The following is a 23,542-nucleotide window of genomic DNA, read 5'->3' as shown; positions in this document are numbered from 1 at the left end:
TACGCGACGAGGTTTCAATTTCTATTTCAAACTACTATCACTAATTTGCTGAAACCGACAGCTTCAATTCGAAAATGTTTTGCAAACATTTCGAAGTCTGATTGACTTCAACTTTTTATTGTATTCCACAAACCCTAATAAAACATCTCAAAACAGTAATATGTTTGTATCGGGAGCATTAGGCTATAAGCAATTTGGCAATGGAAATGCATTTTCGCAGTAGAATATTTCATCCCAGACGGCCATTCTGTTGAAATGAGTCCTCTAGTTTTAGCTTGTTTAAAAATTTTCAAAATTAGGATATCACAAGTTTTGCAAATTTAAAGGTTTGTGAACCACTGATATAGTGAGTCAGATAATATATCATACTTACATAGCAGTATGCGTAGCACTATTTTTAGTTACACACACCATTCAAAGAAGTAGAGGTGGTCAGAGAAAATCGCCAATAGAAATAGTGATTTCCAGGACATGTAAAAGGGACATCAGTAAGTAGAAAACCAATCTTTGAAAAGTATTCGAGAAAGTTGTTTCTCATGCACATATGCTAAAAGTAACCAAACCTAGCTGAGCAGTTTAAAATTATAGGAGTGAGTATTCCTTCACCGAGTACCCTTAAATTCAACATACCTGGCGCAGGTCTGAATTGCGTCTCCGACCAGGTAATCGACAGCGAAATTTTGACCGATACTCGTGAGCTGACCGACGTCCTCCCAAGTCTGAATATCAGGGAACATGTCGACTTCGAAGCATGAATCGCTCTGCTCGTCGCCGATACTCAGATCTTGTTTCAAATCTGTTGAGGGCATAAAGAATGTCCTGACATTCAGAAGACTTCAAACGGTGGATATTGCTCCACAGAAGGCCGGATTTCGTAGAATTTTCTTGCAGAAATACAAATGCAGAACAAATGCAAATACAAAAGCATAAATTCATCGACGAAGACATTATTTTCTCCTGAAACTTTCGATTAGTGACAGTCTTTTGAAAAATTACCATATTAACTTCATTAATTCACAATCAAATTAAAACTGAGTAAAACCTAGTACCGAAAAACCAACAGGTGCACATTTACTTCAAGAAACACAGCTTTCCATAATTTTCATGAAGAGAACTATGAAGAGAACTTCAAAAAATAACGCCGCAAAAACCTCTCACTAGGAATGATTGTCAGAGAGATGATGTCATTGGACCGACAGACAAATATGGACAAAAATCGACTGATACCGATATTTGTACCGAGACAGATATTAGCAAGCCTGCTCATCAGTCAGGCTCTATTCTCTCTCTCTAAGATTTCGAGGAGCTCGGCTGGACTCATCCTATGATCAGTAGGGCAAGTTTTTGTTGCAGTTAAATCCGTGGATCCGTTAAATCCGTTGCATTTATTTTTTCACAAAAGTTGCACTAAAAGACCACATTTTGGTCGGTTGACTAAAAAAAAGGAAGAAAAGGTCAACTTTCCAGTTCCACTCCCGAAATACAGTTTTCCATCCACATTCTCCATTGGTTGACTCATAAAAAAAGGTCAACTTTCCGGCTCAGCTCGCGAAATACCCGTTAGAGCGTTACTTCAGTGCTGATTCACGGTATTTCAGTCGGATTTGGCCGTGTATTTCACCACAATTCTCAAAAAACAGTGACATAATCAAGCGATCTATTTACAAATACTGCCCAATATTTCCAGTAAAAAGTTGATTGCATGGAAAATCGACAAAACTTTCATGAAAAATCGAAAAAGTTGCATGAAAAAAATGGACAAAAGTTGCAAAAAGATTCCTTCAAACAGCTTAAAACACCATTCTGCATAACTTCCGAGTATTTAGGAAGCTGCAGGAAGCTGTAAAAAAAAGTTGCAAAAGTTGCAAAAACATGCCCTAATGATCAGCATTGACATGAGACTCACCAATTGCTTGACAATTGATATGTCTCGTATTATTAGAATGACTTTATCAAGCTCCGACGAGTGCCAAGATGTGGCAAAGCTATGAAAAATGACTCTTCCATTGAAAGAATATATAAGCGAAATGAACCATGCCCAGTACAAATTACAATGAAGTAGATGCGGTCTACAACCAATGTCACTCCTGCAAAGCAAGCATACAAACTTTTTTGATTAGTCTGAAAATTAGCATTATCACTAGATCGCAACATCAACACAATACAACAGACGTCATGTTAGTGATTAATACATCACGACACACAAAAGTTGTACAACTAATAGCGTCGGTCAAAAATTTAAACGCTTCAGTTATGAAGAAGTATTACAGCAACTAAATTTCCGAGTCCATTCAGCACCACACCATTATCACCTCCAGTGATATTTTTCCAGATCTCCATAAAACCACCTTTGCTCTTATCCCTATTATCAGGGTCTTCATCTGCTGAAAGCGGAAACATCAGGATATAGCTCACCGTTTTGGAATTTTTCACGAAAAGTATTTTAAACAGCTTCTTGGAGGTACAGAACTTCAATATACAATTGAATAATGTATTCATATTGAAATGAACCCGAATATTTTCGGCTGACACTCTTCAGGGGTAATCGTCAGCAACTAGTAGAGAATTCAAACAAACATCGTATACCAACAATCGTAGCACAAAATATGACGTTACCAGCACGAAATGTTGAATACGAGAGCGTTCAATGTACTATTTTTTGATGATACACAAACTCTTTTTGTTGACACAGCCTTGGCTGGTGTATTTTGATAAAAGTCGACTCCAAGGCACACAAATGAAAGTGTGAACGACCCTTCCCGAGTATGCGAAATCTGTCGTCTCGATAATTTTTCGCACAGGCGGGATTATCCAACAAGTGTTTGCCAATTGCAGAATTTATGGCCTTTGATTGATCCGCATCAATCTTGAGCGGATGAGCTAAGGGTGAGCTTTTCACCGAGCGTGTTCTAATGAATCTAGGGACATGCTGATTTATGCGTTCCTGAAAACGCTTTGACGTTCTTCCCACGTAGCCACAATCACAGTGACACTTAAATTCGTAAACTACATTGCTTTGTTGAAGCGCGGGAAGCACGTCTTAACGTGTTGCAGGGAGCAGCTGCGTTATCGTGAAAATCATGTTGGCCTTCACTGTGTCGTAACACTTATTGACCGCTGAAATCAATTGCTTTTCAAAGCGGGTGGAAATAGGCCCTGTCCAAGGTAGATGATTGTAAACATCTTTGGTTGTTCGTTCGGTAGGCTCTGTTGACTTTTCTGCATTGAATTGCGTTACTTTCCTCTCTATGCCGCGGTTGATGACATGATCAGGGAAACCGTCATCAAGTAAGATTTTGCGGATATTGTCGAGTTATAATTTCAGATTATTACCCGAACATATCATCAACGCTCTATGCACGAGGGTGCCTATGAGGTTGAATTTTCTGCGTCTAAGACTAAATGAATTCCAACGAAGGTATTGGCCAGTGAATGTCGGTTTCCTGAAGATGGACGTTTCAAATTTATTGCTATCATGCTTTTCGACTGAAACGTCCAAAAATGATAATGAGTTATTTCGTTCTTTTTCAATTGTGAATAGCAGAGCCGGGTGAGGCGAGTTTAAGTGAATGAGGAATTGATCACAGTCATTCCTGAATATGACAAAAGTATCGTCTACATATCGCCGGTACAACAACGGTTTGACGGACACACACTGGGAGAGAAGTATTTTGGTCTTAACTATCAGCGCGGCCCGTGGAAATTCAACCATGCCCCCAAATACAGAGAAAGATAATTGTAAATCTTGATGATCAGATGAAATTCGTTGACCAGAAAGGTCGCAGTTCGGATGAAAAGATACAAGGGAACTTCTAATCAGAATTTATAATAATGTACGTATCCAAAATAGCTTCTTGGAGGTACTGAACTTCAACAGACATTAGAATGGTATATTCATATTGAAATGAACCCGAATATTTTCGACTGACACTCGTCAGGGGTAATCGTCGGCAGCCAATAAGAATTGGAAAGAACAGTGTATATCCAAAACACAGTAAGATCATCAATATTATCTCGTCAAATTTTAAAGTGTCGACTTTGATCACCAAAACAATTTACAAAATTTTTCCATAATACATTAATCGACAAGGATTTGATGAGCTGGTACCTAGCATGTAGATTCTATTTCATCTGATGTCAACACACATTAAAAGTCCACATACTTCCTTCAAATTTTACAGGCAGCTCCGGTCCGTATTTCTCCTGCCCGGTCGCTGGACCTGGCGAATAGAAATCAGCAATGAGACCCAGGCATACAATTTATTTGGGTCTGCATACTTTTTGATTTCGCGGAGGATTTTCTGGAAGACCGTTTCCTTTGCGAGACGTAATGCGATTTCCAGAACGGTACGTAATCTTGAAACCTGCCATCCGACTGACTCGATTCTGCATAACAACGTACTGATTGAGTGTCGAACTTAATTCTGCCATTCTTTAGTCCGAATTATACGATGTTGATATAATTTCAGTGCTTAATGGGAGAGGCTCTCACAGTATTAATAAGTGATACAAGGCAACAAATTCAGCAATAAAATGCTTGCGCAATATGCAGGTGGCAAGTAACGCAGAGTGACATACCCATTATGACATTTGTCATTTCAAACCAGACCTTTTGGACATTGACTTCATAATTTACTTTGTCATTAAGGCCCTGTATGGTTAGATAGGGAATGACATTAGGTGAGGGGTGAGTTTAGTCATGAGGCTACGGTCAGAGTGAGTTAAGGATTGTTTAGGGCTAGGTTATTATCAGTGAGCCTTAACTGCAATTAGAAATAAGAGACTATCAGATGCCACTGTAGCCGCATCACAAAGCGACTTCCGGTAACGTCTTTTGACAATGGAAAAGATCCAAATTGTCTGGCACAAGTAATGTGAAACCTCAACAATAGTGGTTCGTGACCTCTTTTTCTCCAGCGCCCCGTTTCAAAAATTGCCCGAGTCTGGCGCCCCGTCCCCCTATTTTAAAAACTGTAGTAAAAACAATGGTAAGTGGTCAAAGTCCGCTTTCGGGTTGGGATTTCACTATTAGACCACTCGACTAATTAACGGTATAATTGTATGTGCTATTTTCGGGATCAAATCCAGGTTGTTATAACAACCATCTGGCAAGATCTACGGGCGCATTGCATTTGGTTCGAGATCGATATACACATCCCGAATTCTCCTCTGCGATTGGCAATTCGGTGAAGTTAATTGTATCGGGTTTTGTTTTATTGCTTTGCGTGACTACTAAATCAACTGAGAATATGGTAGAGATTTGCTCACATTAAATTTAGTTCTGCACCAAGCTCTCAACTTTAACATGAATGGGGTTAACAACACTAAGCAGTATCATCACGATGAAGAAATATTCTGACGATTTAATTTTGTAGATTTCAAATACCAGTATATTCGGTTAATTATTTTGGCCAAATAGCTTCAAAACATCTTTAATGTGCAAAGGGCATCACTCTCAAAAGTTGTACAGTTGCCCACAGTGCCTTTTAGATTTCGACACGCAGTGCGCTGCAGGTTAAAATACCTAGTTCAAAACATTTTATGGAAAATGACCCGAGCTATCAGTATGTATAAGTATCAGTTTATTACTATTTTCAGCATTTCAAAACTGCGATACGATGAAAAGATAGGAAGGTGTCGAAAGGACTTGAAGTAGCTAGTGCGACGGGAGTGTTATATTGGAATTGGCAATCCAAAAGTACGCCGAATTCATTTTACATGGATTAAAATAAACCGCTGCATTAATGGAAACATGGTCAGTGGGCATTTCGAGATGAGCGCAACGAAAAACGTTGTGATTTGACAGATTTTGTCAAATGTTAGTTTGCAATGAGAACCCATGGATATATAGAACTATTGTTCTACTATATAATCATATGTTCTTAGTACACCATCTGCTGCGAGGCCATTTTTCTTCAGCACCCTCATATTGCCCCCCATTTCGCCCCCTGAGCGTTTCCGCCCCATTCAAAGTACAAATCGCCCTTGGGGGGCGCTGGAGACAAGGTTAAGAACCACTGCTCTACAATGTCTACATCAGAGGTCTCAAACACGCGGCCCGTGAGACCATTTTGTACGGCCCGCGACGACATATTGGATTTCGAAGTATTTGACAATATTTACCTACTAATTTTTTTTTAATTCGAGAACTTAAAATTCGCTCTAAAACTACTCCAGCAGCCAGAAACTACTTCACAAAAGTTTCGACGCAGTGGAAGATTACCTATTACGTGACATTACTTGTTTATGATGGTTAAAAATAAACATGAACCGTTGATGATTCGTACTGAAAATTGTGATTTTGACTTATGCGCGACCGTTTTAGAATTAATCGAACTCGGACTCAATACCGTTGTTGTTTGTGGTATTCATGGTGTTTGTCGACTATACGGTCATTTACACCAGGCCGATTCCTTATTTTTGATTCCGTATCTGCCGACTTGTAGCACGGCCTACTTCAAGGCTTCAATGGGTAATAAAATAAAAATGACTCGAGTAGAGTCGTATCAAAAGATACAATCGGAGAAGGACTTTTGTGCCGCCGCGGAACCCCGTGACTTGGTACAACCACGGACGCAACAACCTATCAAACTGTTATGGAAAATGGTAAAGTATCAAAAGGTCGTAGCTTGCGCTTCGTAGCTTATTTTGATATCTAAGCAGGTCGGTAGGGCAACCATTACAATTATGTTGCCCTCTTGATGTAGGCCTATAGTTAGTTACATCCTGTGTCATCTTGGGTATCTATATCCATGTTATTATCGCCAATTAAATGTGGCGAGTATAAAGTAGTTGTAGCCTACGCTTCACAGCTGTAACACAAATGGATTCGTCGGCGACTGGACATTTCTATTGCTATGGCACAGTAATCATTATATTCAAGTTGTTATTGATCTCTTCAAATATGCGAAGGTAAATCTAACGTTGATTTAATTTGACTTTGATAATGATATGATCAATAGCCTAGTTATCAGGAGTGTACCCGAGACCCGGTTTAGGCTGTGCTACTCCAATGCTCTGATCAGATCAATCTTTGTAAAATTCTAAAATTCTTCCTATAATTGCGGCACGTCCAATGTCCGCTGGCTGCAAAATTATAACGCTCCAGCTTTTACGATGTCCTGACGTATTTGCACTCTCGCATGTTGTCTACAACTAATTATTTTGACGAACTATGCCAAATACAGCAACAATTTCATTCAAATATCTAAAAATGCTCTTTATTTCGTGCCAGGCGTGATTCACAATAGTAAAGCACATTTTTACCATGCGTGTGGAATGTCAGTCTGCAAGGTCCCGTCCAATAAGGTCTACTTGGAAATTCATTGAATTCTGCTATTATTGGTGCTGCGGCCCGCGGCGCCATCAAAAGTAGGAAATTGGCCCGCGAGCACATTTGAGTTTGAGACCTCTGGTCTACATTTATGAGTCGCTTCTTACCCTCGGTTTCTTCATCGGACGACAAACCACTGAGATCCTCATCGTCATCATGCTTCAAATTATTCAGCAAATAAGTTTCGACCTCGATATAGGCTTGTCGCCAATCCAGGGCTTGGTTTTCAGTTGCGCCGCTTGCCAATAGCTTGGCCACGTCGGGAATATTGTACGATTTACCTGAAAGAGATTTACTATTACCAAGGAGATTTCAAGCTTTTTCAATGGATAAAACATTTCACATACAGTATTTTACTTTCTGATAGTGCCAAAATACTTCTAAACCCTTCACTGACACATTCTTATAACAGTTTTTGGAAAATACTTATCTCAACGGCGGTGTTGGGCACAATAATTCCAGTACTCATTTCCGAACCGAGTATTAATTGGATCAGACTTGTAAATTCAGTACACCGAAATTTAGCACCCCTTGCAAATAAAAATGTTTCAATGATAAGAATTATCGGTGTGATTCTTTTTTCCAACACCAGATCCTTGACACAACGATTGATCGCATTAGAGCCACCAAAACTGGTAGCGCAAAGCTTAACACGTTCGTCAAAATAAGATTTATGTGAATTTATTCATGCCCAGAGCTGAACACAAGTTTTTTCATAGTTACGGTAGCGAAATATGAAATATTCTTTCCTACGATTTGGATCAGAAATTATTTTCTTTGGTTTGACAGACAATTTTAATTCATTTTTGTTGCAACTGCATAGAACTGACATATTCCTCGCATAAATTATGAAACTGTTGAAGCATTTCAGGTCAGGATTTCAAAGAAAACATGGCAATATAACATGTCGCAGCTGAAAGAATAATTAATACTTTTTCATTGCACACGGCCAATGTATAATTGCTATCAATCCTGTATACCGAGCGTATCGCATCTCTGCATCCACAGTTCGTCGTTGGATAAAAGATGATACCACCGTTTGCAGACGTGGGATGCTTGTATGAGATCGTGAGGCGCCAAGTGCTGGAATACCGTCATAAGCAGCTTGTCCGATAGCTTGTCGATCGGGCTGAGAGTGCCGTCGGCTGTAAAAACGTAGTAAGACATTATGGTAAGACACTGTGAAAATAAAACATTCACTGAGTATTCATTCGTTCACAAAAATGCGGAGATGCTCAGTACAGAGGTACTTCGACTATTATGGAGTGAACAAGTCGGTTTTACGTACTTGCATTAACCACTAGTTGCATTAGAGGTTATGTTTGCAGACTACTTACCATTCTACTCAACAATTTTCAAAGCAAAACAGCCAACTTAACGCACATAATTTTATAAATGTAAGATTACTTTTGGAATAGGTGTGCATGACTTCAATCAATAAAATTACTGAAACAGTTGGGTACAATATCCCCTGAAGCATGGTGATTCTAGGAATCGAAAAAATTTCACTTGTTTATGGTGCGACACCAGTAATTTTGGGTCGGTCAAAAAGATTAATTTTACAATTTTGTAAGCAGCGATAACCACATTAGGTAATAACTAGAGAAAGTCTGTGATGCGTTCGTCAAATAAGCATTTCAGACAATCTACTGCAATACTTTCTATACCATCAATTGCCCAAGTTTACTTTAAGTAGATTCCCGATGGCTTGGAAATCACTATATATACTTGTATTCGAGAAGAAATTTGCACCCCTAGACCTGTTTCTAATTTAAATGAATACATCCCAAATACTCATGATGATAGCTTGAGATTCTTATCATTATTATCATTTATAATAGCACAAATCTTTTAGATAGATTAACACCATACTAGACTACAACAGTATATTATTAGAGCGACTGGATCTCTTGATGAGAGAGAGAGAGAAGATTTATTCTCGTCTGCACCATCGAGATGCTATCTCACCAATAAACTAATGATATACTCTAACTAATATCTTGACTCGTGAGCATACCAAACATGCTTAAAAGAAGAAATAAAGCAATAGCATTCCTTCAAATGCGCGAACTCAACAAAAGTACAAGTTGCTGTAAAAGCTTATAAATATTGATACCGGTAATTGAAATTCGTATTCTGAACTAAATTCGAAGTTATCGATGGTCACCTTCCTTCGTCTTCTGTCTCAAGCACCTGGCGGTGTATTGAATTAGCTTGTCATCGCTTGCCGAAAACAGCTTCATCAATAGCCGTGTCCTTTTCGAAGCGGACCATTCGTCAATCCACTAAAAACATCAATTGGCTGAGTCTAAGGGTGTTGCATATTAGCCAAGATTTTGGTATTCCTACACTGCAAGTGCATGGGTGGAAAATAGGTGTATTTTTTGGATTGCTACCATAGTGTAAGGCGCTAATATAGTCTTCGGGACTATCACAACCATTGCAATGAGTGAAAATGAGACAAATACAGCAACCCTTATGTAATGGGTTCTGCTTGGATGGCTACGCTCAACACTACACTATCTCCCCCGCAACAAAATAAAAATTGGCAGATTGCATCAATTTGTCATGTCATTAGTCATTTTTAGTCAGTCTTAAAGGGGCACTGCACTCTAAAAATGATCTGGTCTCAAATTGAAGCGCAAAACGAAATAAAATATTGGGCCGCAGCCGTTTTCTTCAGAACGCCACCGTAAAGGAGCTGCAATTTATTGAAATTTTGATAGCAACTTTACGCTCCAGCAGTCAAGCAGAGATCGAACTTTATATAGTTGTCAGCCGATGCTATGAAGGAAATATGTCGTACACGCCCTATGTCCTAAAGAAATAGAATACACTAGGCCCGATTTTGACATAAATCTCCTGACTGAACATCTTCCGTTGAACGCGGTATCCAAACCCCCTTGGCGTGTACGACATATTTCCTTCATAACATCGGCTGACAACTATATAAAGTTCGATCTCTGCGTGACTGCTGGAGCGTGAAGTTGCTATCGAAATTTCAATAAATTGCAGCTCCATTACGGTGGCGTTCTGAAGAAAACGGCTGCGGCCAAAATTTTCATTTCGTTTCGGATCTTCAATTTGAGACCACATCATTTTCAGAGTGCAGGGCCCCTTTAGAGATACCCCTTCCCACTTTGATAGTAGCCACCCACGAATACCAGCTAAAAGTATGTGACCGCTCGACCAAATCAACTTTAGGAAACCACTTACGACAGTAATTTTCAGACCTTCCATTTTCCACTTTCATTTGAAGCAGCTTCGACACTACCGAAAAGTCCTAAAGTATGCAGTTTCAAAATGGAGATGTGGGAAGTTCTATTTCTACTTGTAATGAGGCCGAAATTCATGGCATTAATTCTACTTCTACTTGACAAGCAACACTGACTCCTCATACCACTTCTATACGGCAGTGTATTTATGTTGTGTGTGTACTTATTGACCCTTGCGACTCACTTTCCAGATATGTGTCAACTGTTCTTGAAATTGTTCCTTCAATCTGTTGGCGTTGGTGTCCACAGTTTTCCTGTTCCATAATTTCTTCTTCTTATACAGCTGGTGTACAGTTGGAACCGGTGCACGATTCCGATCAGAGTCATACGTGGTGCGCAGCTTCGCCCATGCCATGCTATCAGTCATTACAGGTTGTCCTGGGATGTAAATTTCAGATGTGACAGGCTAATAATGTTAGACGGCGCGTCATTACCACATGCACTTAAGTAGAAATTCACGGCAATATTTCTACTTTAAAGTGAGTGGCAAAGATGACCACTTTGATCACCTCTGCCACGCTTACATTTCGTCGCCTGGGTAGACTTGCGTCCGCCTTGCATGTTAGGGTGTTTGTGCATGATTTTTCGGTAATTTGCTGGATCGAATCATTTCTACTAGGTAAGTCCTGTTCAAAGTTGGTATCGACATTGCTTGACAAAGCAGGACAAGAATTGTTTGATAGTTTAGTAACATTCAGATAATTGTTCCGTGCATTTCGATATAACTCCGCTATTTTGTTATTGAAAGTGACGGAAGGTAATGGGATCTGTGATTACCGTAATTTTCCAAGTATAGTACGCCCCCATGGAAAAAGTCTGTACCCATGTTTAGTATGTGTATCATGAGTCGGTGTATATGCCGCAAAAACATCAAGGACAAGAAAACTACGTCCTTACGTCCTTACTTGCATTCGCAGTACATGAATAATTGTGTTTTAGTATACGATGCCATTCTGTTTTGCGATGTCACTGTTGAACAATGATGACATAACGATCGATAATCATAATACAATTAACGGCATTGTCCCTAAACGACAGTAGATAGCAGCCAAAGCCTGTGAGGCCGGTGACGCGATAGTTCAGGCCAGCGACATCTTGCACACGACGCTTATTACAGATGCGATTGCTCAGGCCAACGATTATGTCGTGAGCACCAGGCCTGTTGAAGATGCGACTGTAGTGTATAGGTCAGCAATTACATCTTGCGTACACGGCGTGTTGTATATGCGATTGTTCAAGCCTGTCGCTGACACGATGAATTAGCGGGGATTGCCGCGCGCGCGTGCAGCAAGCAATGACCTAATTTAGCTCGCGTACAAATGTCCAACTAACTCGGCAGGAGATCACGTGCTGGGCAGATGACTCTCGTTAATTGGCAACCCGCTTCTCGCTAATTGGCAGCGCGTTACACTGGTTACTGAAACTGATGCGCGATTGGAAACAAACATGAAGAACGGTGTGATTTCAAGATTTTATCGAGGGAGATTTTTTTAAGGCTTCTTGTACCCATGTATAATATTCCCCCCTCTAATTTAGGGCAAAAAATCGGTAAAATTTTGCGCATTATACATGGAAAATTACGGTAAATCTACGAGGACCGATTTCAAGTTTGGTCTAATGATGAACAATTGATTTCAGATCAGCATTTTCGGTGTTCTTTCGACAGATCAATCGATATTTATTAACATACGAACACATTGTTTAAAGGAGGTACGCTCAATTGCATATGCACAAGGAGAGACTGCTATTCAGTTTCTCTATATACAATGCTGGCTCACCGAGAATAGGAATGTCTTCATCAAAAAAATCGTCTGTAGCTATCGACATTCCTGTGATCCCGCTCAGATATTCTAAGGCGGTGGATGACTCGGCGCCCATCGGACTCAAGTCGAAATAAGACTCGCCGGAAGAAGTGGTCGCGTCCTGTATAGTGACGAATCTGCAATGAATGTTAAGATGCTACCGTCGAATACTTTAAATTATATTAGAAAGCTTGTTTGCTAGTAGGAGACAGGACTATCTAGAGCAGTGGTTCTTAACCTTTTTTCCTCCAGCGCCCCCTTTCAAAAATTATCGTGCTCCAGCGCCCCCCAAACTCATATTGTAAGGAATGTAGTAAAGGCAATGAGTAAGAGGGAGGGCCGTAACAGCACTTCGTCAACCCCCCTAAAAACGATTGCCTTGCGCACCCATAGCGTGATAAACCAAACTTCTGAGGGCTTCGCCCCCAAGAACCCTGTAGCGTGATTCAATGGTCGGCAAAGTTTGTGTGGTCTGGTCGCCCTAGGTGCCAAAACTTTCTATAATGCATGAATGAATAGGTGGTAATTACATATATAAGTCGCTATAAACTTTTTATTCTGTCAGCCCAGGTAATCAGATTTACCAGTAGCGCTGAGTGAGCTGTTGTATGGGAAAATAAAGGACACGTAATTAATAATTAAACATATTTGGGCGTGCCCGCAGGTAAAATCAATTCGTTACCAGGGCCGTAACAGCACTTCGTCAGCCCCCCAATGGTCTTGGGCCCCCCATCGGGCGATAAACCAAACTTCCGGGAGGCTTTGCCCCAAGACCCCCCTTTCGACTATCCGCTATTTGCTGATACTAGTCATCTACATTGGGTGTCCATTTACTGAAGCAGCTATCCTCGCCTAGACGCGCGAAAAATTTCACTAATTAATGATTGAATTGGTCAATATGATCGGGAATTGCATGTATATTGAGATCATTTTTTATCCTCTTTCTGCTCACGTAAACAGATTTACCGGTAAAGCTGAGTGATGTGTGATTGAAAGGTAGGCCCCCTCAATAATAATTATACATCTTCGGGCGTATATACCCGTTGGTAGGAACGAAACGGCACTTCGTCAGTCCCGCCAAAAAAAACTTGGGTCTTGGGCTCCCATAGGGTGATAAACCGACCGCCCCCCCCACGTTGTTCGCTTTCGCCACGGAATCAGCTGTACTGTTTAGCGAGCCAGTGCGAAGCGCGAAAACTTTCGATAATTCATGATAAAATCGGCCAGTAAGATCGAGAATTGCATATATATTGCTATCAATTTCTTGTCCTCTCTGCTCACGTTATCAGATTTACCGGTAGGGCTGAGTAAGGTGATGTTCCCTATAAGCTGCGAACGTGCGCAGTGGTGACACGGTCTCTGCGCACAGAAAATCTACGTTGCGCACAACAAATCCGAAGTTATGGCCTTTTTTAGTCGTTACGCACTATTGTCCAAGGGTCAGCGCAGTGAGTTGTTGAGAGTGCGCAGACTCATCAAAACGTAGAGCGAACATTGTGAGGTGTCTTGGAAACTGTAGGGCACGTAACTAATAGTTAAACATATTCGGGCGGGCGCACCCGTTGGTATGACTTCGTTGCATGATGTTATTTCGTGACCTCCTGTCTGCTATATCAAAAATATAGAATCGCCCAACAAGAATATCTAGTTTTAGATATCCCTGTCGCCCAATCGTACTAAACTAAAAGACGCACACAATTTCAAATTGGTATTTCCTCACTGGCATATATTTTTCCCTGCCAGATGGAATTCGTCTTCTGGGGTTCAGATTGCCAAAACAGGAACATTCGGTGCCAGTCATTTAGGCGCCCATGGACAATTAAACCTCTATGTCTTTGGTAGGCTATATATAACGAGCTTTTCGGTGTTAATTTACTCTGAATACTCATTAAGGATATGTCCTACCACCACATCATCTACTGCGAAGCCATTTTTCTCCAGCTCCCCCCATACCGCTCCCCTGAGCCCAGCGCCACCCATATCGCCCCCTGAGCGTTTCCGCCCCCTTCAAAATCGCCAGCGCCCCTTGGGGGGCGCTGGAGGCAAGGTTAAGAACCACTGATCTAGAGCGTCACCAAGATATCGGTTGTCCAATATATCCCCCCCGATTTAGGCCTTAACAGAACTATCGGCATTGGCCTGTCTGATAATGTAATCACTTCATCCACGTTGATCTTTTGTCATTATTATTGTCTCATATTCATAACTTCAAGCATCGAAAATTGTTGGGTTTCTTGAGGTAGAATATATGCCCGTTGCGCTGCGGTTAGGCCTACTAGTTTTGGGTTACAACATATGTACTCGGTTTCAGTTTTGATGTGATTGAACGAAACTCATATGAGCGTTTATGTTTCATCAATTATTGCCATTGATTTGAAGTAATAATGGATACATGTTACAGTTTGATATCAGAATAAAAAAATCCGAGCTATCAACTTATTATAGGTTATGCTGTTATAATAGTAGGCTACAACTTCCCATTTTCCATTTGATAATTAATCGCGCAAAACTACTGTAATAAATAGCCCGTGTATCAATAGATGTTATTGGTACTGTAAATTTTCTAGAAGTCAAAGTAACAAACCATTTGAGTGAATAGACAAACGCAAAGGACGGTATGCTAGTCCAATACCTACTCAACTTGAGTATAAGTATACCCTTACCCAAGACCAAGATGTCATAGGAAAATCGTTTAAATAAAATAGAGGAATGCGGTAAACGGAACATACTCAACAGTTTCATGATGCTCTGATTTGAATGTTCGTAAAACAAACTGCAGAAGACACTGAAGTTTTGAAGGTATATAATATTCACGAGACAAACAAATGCTCGCACTTACACCAAGTAGCAGGCTAGTGTGATCAGAAGAATATTGAAAGAGTTGCATCTTACTTTTGCAAGTCTTCAGATTTTACGGGTGCCACAGTGAGCTCTGACTTTACTGTTTTCTTCTTCTTTGAACTTTCGGATTTGGGCTGATTGTCCTCTTTGCTTTTCACACTTCTGTCTTCATTATCGGAAATCTGGACTCCTGATGAAAACATGAAAAATGCTGGCTTCAAGTCGCAACGTTGGGCATAATAAGAAATTTAGTATTCGGATGCCGTCAGTTTAGCGGTAGCATATTAGTACTCAAATGAATTGACTCTACCTGCTGTATGTCACACTAGCTGGAGCGATACAGTGCGGCTGCTTGCACAATTCACACAAGTAGTTGCGATTTTAGACTAATTCCACTTGTACTTAGCAGTTTTCAGCCAAAACCACCTGTTTTTACACTGCGTGAATTTGTTCGAATAGAAAGTGGTTTTGTGATTTGTTAACATCATTGCTGTGAGAGAAATTTTCATAACAGCTGGCGAAATAGCCCCAGTATCACGTTAACTGTATGTATTTCTCAAAAATGCATTCATTTGTAGCAGTGTTGGGATGACTCGAGCCAACTTTTTCAGATGACTTGACTTGAGCCACTTTGCAGAAATGACTTGACTACAAAATGCCGATTGACTCGTGACTCGAAGCAAAATTTTCGAGTCAATTTCAAGTCACCAAGTAATGGGTATCAACTAAATAGTTGTACCTGTTCAGGCATATTCTCGGCACGCTTATATGATCTGCGCGAGCAACCAGTCCTTTAACCATTGTGCAGCCTGGTTTTTCTCAGCTTCCGTCGGTAAGTAACGAATAAATTGACCACAAACGAAGATATTGGAGCATTCATTGTAGTATACTACTAATAGTATCTATCTAGAGCAGTGATTCTGCTCATTGCTAATCTTAACGAGCCTCTTGCATAATTTAAATCGCAGATATATAGCCTATTAGTTAAATGGATTAAATCATGCTTCGAACTTCAAAAATTCAACATCATTTTGTGACTTGACTCGACTCGAGTTACCTCCGAAAAATGGATGACATGACTTTTGACTCGAGTCAAAATGTGCAATGAATCGAATTGATCCCAACACCGATTTGTAGTATCCAGGGTTGTAATGACTCGAGTCATTTTTGCAAAATTCAGAAATGAATCAACTCGAGTCAATCTGTGTATTGACTCAACTTAGACTCGAGTCATTGCGCAAAGTCATATGACTCGAGACTCAGACGGCCAAGACTGACATTTCATTGTAATTTCGAAGAATAGTAAAGTTACCACACTATTGGGATTTCGTCTATTGGTACTGGTATGCATACTTGAAAATGCGACAAGAAACTGCTAAAAGTGAGGAAAATTAGTATATTATAAATACGAACCATTCGATATCAACAAACAGAGTTACAAGAAGTGGATTAACAAGACTTAACTGAAAACTGAGCAGTCAACCCAATGACTTGGAATCGACCCTCTGACCACTGACTTGAACTCAGACTTGACTCGGTGGTGAATTCAAAATGACTCGACTTGACCCGAGTCAAAACTCTAAAAGTGAGATTGACTTGTGACTCGGGGGCCTTGTGACTTGGTTACAACCCTGGTAGTATCATCTGTCAATTTGTATTACCTAGCGGCGAAGATGCATGTTGCGATTTGAAAAGCAGCAGCCACAAATTTACTGCTAAAAGCATACAATCCCGCTACCAAATCTTCGTTTTGAAACAGCTGATATCGTGCAATTGAGTGATGACACTACGATGGACTACATTGAGTGATGACAAAACTTTACTACACGCTTTATTGCGTAGTTTTATTCTACCAAAGTAACCTGATGGTATGTTTTCTCGGCCTACTTCCTCGATAGGCGACAAACTTCCAGTGATGGTTGATGTGTCAGTGCTATCGGTCTCCATCGTGAAATGGGACACATACGCCACATGTGCAGCTACAAGAAAACCAGAAAAAATTGTCATTTTTTCTTCATTTTTTTTTCGAACATCAAAATCACATTCCTCATTAATCAAACTACGATAACCCACAACCGTTAGTCACAAATCACGCAAAGATGTTATCATCATTAAAGATTGCTATGGTTTTTGATGAATAAAGCTAGGTAGGCGTATGAACATGGATATTAACCATTTGATTTCGTTCAAGTTCAAAAATTATTTCTCAAAAGCTTGTTAGATTAGAAGGTTAGGATGTGTTTATTATGATTCGTGTTGTACACAAATCACCAAACCATGACGGTTTTTATCATTATTTATAAGTGCAAAGGAAAGGACGTAGTTTATTTTTGTTCTTGATGTTGTTGTGGCACATACACCGACTCATGATATCCAAAGACATGATCTGTGCATATGCATACCATGAGTGCATTACGTGCATATGCCGCTGGACAAGGAAAGTTGCCGATTGATTAATAGAATTCTCATTCCGGTTATGTCCAGCCAAGACCAAAATGAACTGTACCATAAGATTAAAGCACAATAGAGTCATTTCACAGACAGTAGACGTATTTTCAAACAACGGCATAAACTTACAAAATAGTGAATAAAACACAAAATTTAGCTGGTGCAAAAGAACAGTGCGCCGTTGCTGCTGCATTACTAAATCGTTAATCCTTACCGGTAGACCTATCATTTGAGATGGATGCACAATGCTCATGACCTCTATAATCACTGCAAACCATTCGCGAATATCCTACAGCTAATCGGCAATCAAATAACTACCTCTACCACGAATCCTGTGAATTATACATCCCGTTATGCAAGTATAAGTACCATAGTTCATTGCTGTAGCCCAGTGGTTTCCAAAGTGGGTGCAAGCCGTTCCACTGGGCATGTTTGGGACCTCCAAGCAGGTGCTAGCTACTAATTGGGCGATTAGGGGACGCTGAGAGTAAACGAGGACGCTATAGGCTATGGGAAACGGTTTGGGAATATCCATAAATTATTAACTCGCTCTGTGTACCAAGGTCAGGTTTATGAATATGTGGTTACGTCGTCCGCGGTCGTACATGGTGCATTCAATCTTAAAATCATCACCAACACTATCCGCAGATGATCATTGTAATGCAACATAACGTTTTCTACCTAACTAAACAATCCGTCAAACAGAGAATAGACTAATTGCTCAGCGACACTTATAGACCGCGAACTATGAGCACACATTCAAACACATTTCCAATGAGGAGGTGAAGCTTAAAGCGTATATCGCACCAAACCCAGCTAGATGATGGTGTCTATTAGGGATGGTGTGAACGCGAGGTACACGTTCGCGTTCTGTGTGTGAACCTCGGGAATTTAGAGGTTCGCGTTCACAACAGAACCTTGTTAGGTTCTGCACTGTGAACCTTTTTCATATATTAAAATTTTCACTTCATATTGACATCTTTGGATCGAATTTATTGCATTTCAACTGCGGGCCACTCTATGAATGACGCCGGCAGCATAAAAAACCAACTCAAAACGAGCATGCACCTTTACAATCTCAAAGATTTTACTTGCTTTGTTACAAAAATTTTGCTCGAAGTATCTAACTTTCCGTTTGTGAATATTTAGTGACTCTCTTAAATGTGAGCCAAACCGCAATCACACAACATCACGGGCGACATACATAACATGTAGAGAGCGAATGATGCTTATTCAACCAATCAATAAGAATGATATCGTTTTTTGATGTACAAATCTAGCTAGCGTACGGGGTCTATCTTCACATCATATGTTTACTGTATCTGGTCAAGACCGTTAAGGCGTAAGCTTATATTCCCTGGCAACTCCTCTTCGAAATTATTGGCAAAGCGAAGGATGATATTGATTTTATGGGAGTATTATATCATTTGATTGCCTCAGTTGATACATTTAGCGACGTTTAAAACGCCAAAATGTACTTCAGCATTGTGGCATTATGTGGCCCGAGTCGTCGCTAGGTATTGTGTACATTAATATAGGCTATCACTTCAATGAAAGATAGGGTTGGAATGAGCTATATGACGTCACGTGACGTCACGAGGTTCACGTTCGCGTTCACACAGAACCTTTCAAAAAGGTTCGCGTTCACACGAACCTGAACCTTTCAGAGGTTCACACCATCCCCAGTGTCTATACTAAAACTCGTACAGTAATGTAACTCAGACATAACGTATATCAGGCTGCCATGTCTATGCGACAATGTAGTGACTGTGCAGAGTGCAATCAATTTAACAACTTTTTTTCTGGAGTAGAGTGGGGCTAGGGGGCGATCGATACCTGGATTACTTCCCAGAGGGGGCGTTGTGTAAAAAATAGTTTGAGAATCACTGCTGTGGCCTATTCAGGGAACAGAAATCTTATATCAGCAGAAACTAAAACATAAATCAAATCCAAGCGAAAACAAAAACAGCACAGAGTTAATGCTCGACGATATTTGACATCTGACCTTTGGTTACATCTTGCTTAGCAACCCTGTTCTCGCCGATTGGAGACAGTGGATGGGACGTTTCCGAATCGGAGCGGCTGGAAGTTCTAAACAATACATGTTTTATGGCATCAAATGGGAATTGACTACACAAGTCCCGATACAACCTTCTCCGTTGCCCGGTGTTTTTTATTCTTGGTGATGAAATGCGTCTGCCGTCTAACGATGGGTGGCCGTGGTGGAACGAACTCTGTAAGATATTTGGATGAAAATGTGCGGCCTGCCGTTGAAGATAGGCACAGTAAGGAGAAAAAAAGAGTCATTGAGCTTTATTCGAGTCAATAGCCATCATCTCAGAAATTGGATTAAGGCAGGGGATGGCAACATACGACCCGCAGACAGTTTCAGTTCTTATACATGATAATGTGGCCCACTGGTCTACATACATTTGCAGCCATGAACATAAACAAGACGACGCTGCATTCCAATCTAACTGACGTTCATGTGCCGTCTTTAATAAATGTATCCTTACATCCGGCATGCAGCCAGAGTTCAAAGAACTTGTTGACAACATTGATCGACCGCAGATGTCAGATGACTTCAGCAGCTATTGAAGTAAAGTACGTGAATTAACTCCCAAAATACTGATTTATTCCTGGTATAGGTGGATAAAAACACGATTAATGTATCGATTCAGGAATCCGGCCCGCCACTTTATTTTACTTTACTTGACTTCATTTTCCCATATCCGACCAGCGGACTCGAGAAGTTGCCCGGCCGTGGATTAGGGGAGGGGGAAATGGCACATTTTGTTAATGCAACGTCATTGCCCAAAATAACGAGCTTTGTGTCTCGGCTGCAGCACATCTCGCAGTGGTGAAGGTTTTTGCGGGCGCTTTTTTAAGAATGTCATGAAAAAGGCTTGATGAACGATGAATACAGGGAAGAGAATGGCAAGGAGCGAGAAAACACATCAAAATGACAGACAAACGAAAAAAAAGTTACTTCAGTTGTGATTTGTTTAACACTAGTACCAATATTATGTCGAGGTAGATATTAGGCTAGTTGATAGCCCGTGTTTGTTCGTTTTCGACATCGTCTCATCTGCTCATTACATCGCATTGTGTCTTTTGTATGGTCGCATTGTGCATTGTGTGAGCAGATGAAAGTAATAGAACTATTACTAAGATTATTAGGTCATTTTGACAACTATTACTTCGTTTTCGTAGCCATTAATTGCGTTTGCGATCTTTGTAACAAAAGTACCAAGTCAAAAATTTGAAGATCAGCAATAAACTAGAACGGAGAATAACTGAGACATTGAAGTCATTATCAGATATATAGATTGCTATTGATAAATTTGTACAGGACAGATTAATGAAACCAATCTGGAAGTGACAAGATAGGCTACCATGTGCTGTATTTTGATGAGCCCTATAACGTGACTTATGAATGAGTGGGGTCTGCGGATTTGTTCAGATACTTTGATACTAATTTGTTGGTTAGCATCAAGCAATCGCGCCGAGTGATTTCCCCGAGCTATGTCTGTTTACTGTTAAATACGGTTACCGGAGTATCAGACTCGAAAGAGAGGACACTTTTTTCAAGTTTCAATAACAGACATAATAACGGGGAATTTATTCAGATAATTGTGATTCGAGGTTTAGGCTACTTGTAGTTTGCGTTTGGCTGATAGTATTTAGACCTCTGTTTACTCGTCTATAGCTCAAAGCAGAATAGAGGACATTTGGGTGTCCTCGGGGGACATTATACTTTGGTGGAAAAAACAGGACAATTCCTCCCAAAAAGGACATATCGTTACCATACTGTTATAGGGCACAACTATTCTAGAGACCACCAAACCCTTTTTCTCAGGCTGTTCCGTTTTCCGTCCGGAATCAGGGAATTCCTTTTATCCACTTTGAAAACATTTTCTTTCTTCACAATTTTCTCGTTGTCTTTCGTTACCTGCAAATGATTGATAAATTTTAATCAGCTGTTCTATTCAATTTTCAATGTGAATAACCTTTTCGCCAAATTCCTAATGTACTATTATGGCTCTATTTGTTTACACAAATATATCATTTCCATGCAAAGCAATTCTAGGCCACTGAAAGTGAAGATGCATTGCGCTATTATCCTCAATTTGATTATTTGTGTTCGGTTTTAGTTTGATTATTTTGGTCAAACAGAGTGATTTTATTCCTACCATTATGTAGCTAATTATTTTACGCAAGTTACATTCAAGACAACATTCACTGAATAATAATAAACATTCATAAATACTAATTATTATAATATCAAGCATATAAACAGAGATTTAAATGAAAACCAATTTGGCAATTTACAATGACTGTAGTCTTGACGACATTATTCAAGTTTAGTAGCTTACTGTCGTGCACCTATTGAAGTGACCTAGCTAGTGTATGTCGGAGTTATGCGCGTATGTGTGTGTGTGTGGTTTCTGTCACTGAGCGATTTTCTCAGGCATTTATAAAAGTCGGTTATCTTGCAAACTGCATGAAAAATCATTATGGTAGCCTACCGTACCTCATAAAACTTTCTGAGGCTGTTTTTGAAGTCTTTATGAAACACCGATTCCACCGATAGTAACAAAGCGTGCAGTTGGAATTTGTCATATCTGCTGATTATTCCTGTTACCAAAATTCTTCTTTGCCATGGTTTCCACCCGTCGTACCACTCTAGAATGGCCTGAGAAGTATTGAAAGCAGTTCGTTTAGTACAAATTATTGGTACCTCTATTCATAAACAATATGGGCCTAGATAATAATTAATAATGCTTGTATTCAACTGACAAGATAGCGTAATGGTTAAGCTTCCGGCTTCGGTAGGTCGTGGGTTTGATCTGCGGCCAGGTCGGACCAAAGACCTGGTTAGTAACACTGGTATCCATGACTTTCCTGCTTGGCGCTCATGCATTACTGGTAAAGGATGGAGGGGTGGTGCAAGACTTAGAAAGCCGCTCAAGGCTATATCCGCACCTTCCTTGTCCAGCGGCATATGCACATCATGCACTCATGGTATGCATATGCACAGATCGTGTGTATGTCTATCATGAGTCGGTGTAAACGCCGCAAAAACATCAAGGACAAAAATAAACTACGTCCTTTCCAATGTCTATTGATAAAATAACATGGAATTTGGAAGACAGCGATAGATAGATGGAATTAAACGGAGAAGATAGGCCTCATACCTGTGTAATTTTGGCCAGAAGCACATCTTCTTCAGTAGAAATTTGCGAGGCAGCCAAGTTATCCATAGAAACGGGCACAGAACTCGTCATTCTGTATAGTTTAATGGTCTACGAACAGAGTGCAGCGAAAGTATACCGTATTACCCCAGTGATATTGGTTATGGCTTACCCTTACCACAGTTTTCACATAGCACAATATTAATCAGAATCATGTCTGTTGGCTATACAATTACATACGATTGCTTTAGTATTAGCAGATGTTGAGGCAGATTTATTTGCTGACAAATTCCTATAATGACGTCTTCTACTGTGCTAACCAATCAAATTAGCAAACAACCGCCATTCCCGTCAGCTACATAAATAAGTAGCAAAGCCATTCGAGTTGAGTGCTTGATTCGATCAGAAATTGCTTGATTTCTAAATTGGGGAAGTCCCTTCATCTCCATCGCGACATGGTCACTCATCCATGGAAAACACAAGACAATGAGTTTATCATTGATAACCAAATCGAATATTGCGATGACCAAGCCCCGAACTACTGCTATCTCCGGCTAAGCAAATTTGCGTGATCACCATGGGAAGATGCATTGTGGGTACAGGGTTAAGTGATTTAGCACAGGGGCTTGTGGAAATACGGTCAGTGTT

The 23,542-nt window shown here is 40.2% G+C and overlaps 1 protein-coding gene across 3 annotated transcripts in view; it reads right to left on the bottom strand.

The window, feature by feature from the left end:
* Positions 1–23,284, bottom strand: part of LOC145436117 (uncharacterized) — a 37,565-nt gene extending 14,281 nt beyond the window's left edge. The window contains exons 1-16 of one of the 3 annotated variants that reach the window (XM_080313397.1): positions 22,898–23,284; positions 22,234–22,395; positions 21,547–21,651; positions 19,851–19,933; positions 19,705–19,790; positions 17,114–17,230; positions 15,303–15,441; positions 12,387–12,547; positions 10,793–10,986; positions 9,501–9,618; positions 8,314–8,478; positions 7,441–7,614; positions 4,279–4,386; positions 4,164–4,220; positions 2,313–2,384; positions 631–796 (exon numbers count right to left, since the gene is read on the bottom strand). In XM_080313397.1, the coding sequence (XP_080169523.1) occupies positions 631–796; positions 2,313–2,384; positions 4,164–4,220; positions 4,279–4,386; positions 7,441–7,614; positions 8,314–8,478; positions 9,501–9,618; positions 10,793–10,986; positions 12,387–12,547; positions 15,303–15,441; positions 17,114–17,230; positions 19,705–19,790; positions 19,851–19,933; positions 21,547–21,651; positions 22,234–22,395; positions 22,898–22,987 (1,997 nt within the window). In that variant the 5' untranslated portion in view covers positions 22,988–23,284. The remainder of the gene's footprint in view (positions 1–630; positions 797–2,312; positions 2,385–4,163; positions 4,221–4,278; positions 4,387–7,440; positions 7,615–8,313; positions 8,479–9,500; positions 9,619–10,792; positions 10,987–12,386; positions 12,548–15,302; positions 15,442–17,113; positions 17,231–19,704; positions 19,791–19,850; positions 19,934–21,546; positions 21,652–22,233; positions 22,396–22,897) is intronic. The other 2 variants (XM_080313399.1, XM_080313400.1) reach the window with 2 other exon arrangements.
* Between the last annotated feature and the right edge of the window lie 258 nt (positions 23,285–23,542).

This window comes from Botryllus schlosseri, chromosome 3, assembly GCF_051294905.1.
Source record: "Botryllus schlosseri isolate E-star chromosome 3, Bs_hap1, whole genome shotgun sequence".
In the NCBI taxonomy this organism is placed as follows: Eukaryota; Metazoa; Chordata; class Ascidiacea; order Stolidobranchia; family Styelidae; genus Botryllus; species Botryllus schlosseri.
Note: the sequence above shows the minus strand (reverse complement) of the source record. Positions and strands in the feature narration are given on the sequence as shown.